At 39.9% G+C, this 3042-nt stretch overlaps 1 protein-coding gene across 1 annotated transcript; it reads right to left on the reverse strand.

The window, feature by feature from the left end:
- Positions 1 to 501: 501 nt before the first annotated feature.
- On the reverse strand, positions 502 to 2037 carry LOC127102403 (uncharacterized). The gene has a single exon (XM_051039773.1). It carries the CDS (start codon positions 2035 to 2037, stop codon positions 502 to 504), a length of 1536 nt encoding a protein of 511 aa, XP_050895730.1.
- Positions 2038 to 3042: the final 1005 nt, after the last annotated feature.

Genomic DNA, 3042 nt, shown 5'->3' on the forward strand with positions numbered 1-3042 from the left:
TTTCAATCACCTTCAAATTGTTCAAAGCCACGTCACATTGGTACACCAGGTTTCTCAAATCTTCATCTTCAAGATCTTCATCAATAGCATTGACTTGATATCTAGTGCTGACAAACACTTCTTGGATAGTCTTCGAACATCCTTTGATGGAGGTTGATGCTCCCTTCTTTGCATTAGTTGGTTTGTAAGCCAACCCATATTGGTTCGACTTTAGTTTGACATCGATAACATCTCCCCAACCTTCGGGACTTCCTTCCTCGAGGGTTGATCTTGCTTTCTTCCATGATGCAAAATATGGAATACCCTTCTCGTTTGGTTCTTCGACTTCCATAAGGACAGCGTTGGCTATTTCAAGAGCTTGGAAAGAAGTTTCTAAAGCATCCTCATCAGCCTTAATGTAACTGAACAAAGAGAGGTGGCTTACCATAAGATCTTCCTCACCAGACACAATCACCAACTTATCATCAATAATAAATTTCATTTTTTGGTGCAAGGTGGAAGTCACGGGCCCAACGGCATGAATCCACGGTCTTTCAAGCAAACAACTATAATTTGGTTGATGTCCATAACCTGAAAAGTAATTTCAAACACATGTGGACCAATTAATATTGGCAGCTCCACCTCCCATATGATGGTCCTCCTCGATCCATCAAATGCCTTGACAATTAATGCGCTTGGCCTTATCTCAGTCCCTTGATATGCCAACTTAGCGAGCGTCCTCTTAGGTAAAACATTCAGAGAGGAGCCAATGTCCACAAGGACTCTTGCTAGGGTATCTTCTTGGCATTTCACATATATGTGCAAAGCACGGTTATGGTGTTGGCCATCCTTCGTCAAATATTCTCTACTGAAGCTGAGATGGTTGGATGCTGTAATGTTGGCAATGACCCCATCAAATTGATCAATAGTAATGTCGTGAGTGACATGAGCCTGAGCTAACAATTTCTGCAAGGTACTCCTATGAGTTGGAGAACTCATGAGAAGAGATAAAATGGATATCTTTGAAGGAGTTTGATGCAGCTGATCAATAATCTTGTAATCAGGCTTCTTGATAATCCTCAGAAATTCAGCGTCTTCATTAGTTGTGATCACCTCTTTGCCTTTGCCAGTAACAATAGTGGTGGTTTCTTTTGGTGGAATTGGCGGAGCCAAGTCGAAAGGGGTATAAATGCGACCATTGCGGTTCATTCTACTTCCCATTGTTATATCAGTGCTTACAATATTTAGACATTCTTTCTGACCTACTTTCTCAGACCTTTGGTTAACCACAATTGTATCATACTTCCAAGGAACTGCTTTAGTATTCCCAAAAGGAAAAGCGCTAGGCCTTTGGACAACCACTGGATTAGGCATATTGAAGATTGGTTCAACTGATTCTGGAATGTTGAAAATTGGCTGAACAAAAGTAGAATCTAGAATGTTGAATATTGGCTGAACAAAAGTAGAATCTAGAATATGGAATATTGGCTCTAGAATGTTGAAGATTGGTGTTGTAGTACTTAACTCAGGTAGATTGAAGATGGGTTCAATCACTGCTACCTCATTCTTTTTCATACGACCGCTTACTTGTAACACACCTTGGTTAATCAATTCTTGAATATTCTTTCGGACCATTTCACATCCTTTAGGACCAATAGTACACTCTTCACAACTCTTATGGAAATTTTTCAATAAACCTTCCTCCACTAACTTTGCATGAAAATCTCTGAGAGGAGTCTTGATTTTGGTTGCATCAAGAATTAAACCTTCATCAGGCTCATCATCAATAGCATTTATAGATCCATGAGCGGGCAAAGGATTCTTTTTGACATTTGGACTGGTATCCCCAAATGAAAGAATCTTCTTCTCAATCAATTCCCTTACAATATGTTTTAAGGCATAACAACCTTCCAAATCATGCCTTGGGGAACCTTCATGGAACGAACAATGTGCATTGGGATTGTAATATGGTGGGAGAGGATCTGGTGGAGGTCCCAAAGGTCTTGGAACGACTAACCCTTTCTTCAACAATGTCGGATATAATTTAGTGTAAGACATAGGAATCTGAGGAATCAAAGGTTTTCCACCTTGTCTTCTATTTTGAAATGGAGAATTTTGGCACAGAGCTGGAGTCCTTTGTTGATAAGCTGGAGCGTTGGGCGCTTGTTAATAAGTTGGAACGTTGGGTGTTGTTTGAAAGATCGGAACTACTTGGGTCGACTGATACACTGGGACTTGTTGATTGAAAGTTGGTGTAATAGCTGCTACATACGGCTATTGAGCAAATTGCGGTTGTTGAACATATTGTTGTTGAGCAAAAGATTGTTGCTTTTTCCAAGACTGATTCTTTCTTCTACTACCCATCACTGCATTTGTTTCTCCTTCCTTTTTCTTATGGAAACTGCTAGAGAATTTCTTGATATTGTTGTTATTGTTGCAATTACTAGCTGAAATAATCATCTTGCCATTTTTTAAGCCAAGTTCCACTTTGATACCCACGACCACCAAGTCAGAAAAACTTGCAATCAGGCTTCCCACCATCCTTTCAAAAAATTCTGGTTGCACTGTGTCGACGAACCAATCTGTCAATTCTTTTTCAGTTAATGGAGGTTCCACTTGAGATGCAATCTCTCTTCACCTTTGTGCATATTCTTTAAAGGATTCAGAATCCTTTCGGGACATGCTCAACAATTGCCTTCTATCAGGAGATAGATCCATGTTGTACTTATATTGTTTGATGAAAGCATCAGACAAATCTTGGAAATAACGGATGCGAGTCTGATCAAGGGTCAAGTACCATTTGGAAGAGGCACCTTTCAAACTGTCTTGGAAACAGTGGATCATGAGTTTGTCATTGTCCACGTGAGCTGCCATCTTTCTATAATACATGATGAGATGAATTTTGGGACAAGTAGCTCCTTCATATTGATCAAGGTTGGGTGTCTTGAATTTTTGGGGGATCACCAATCCAGATACAAGGCACATTTCTCTAGCAGCAGCACCAAAGATATGATCACCTTCCATTGCTCTCAGCCTTTTCTCAATAGTTTCAAGATTTTCTCT

Source organism: Lathyrus oleraceus, chromosome 7 (genome assembly GCF_024323335.1).
Source record: "Lathyrus oleraceus cultivar Zhongwan6 chromosome 7, CAAS_Psat_ZW6_1.0, whole genome shotgun sequence".
NCBI classification, from domain to species: domain Eukaryota; kingdom Viridiplantae; phylum Streptophyta; class Magnoliopsida; order Fabales; family Fabaceae; genus Lathyrus; species Lathyrus oleraceus.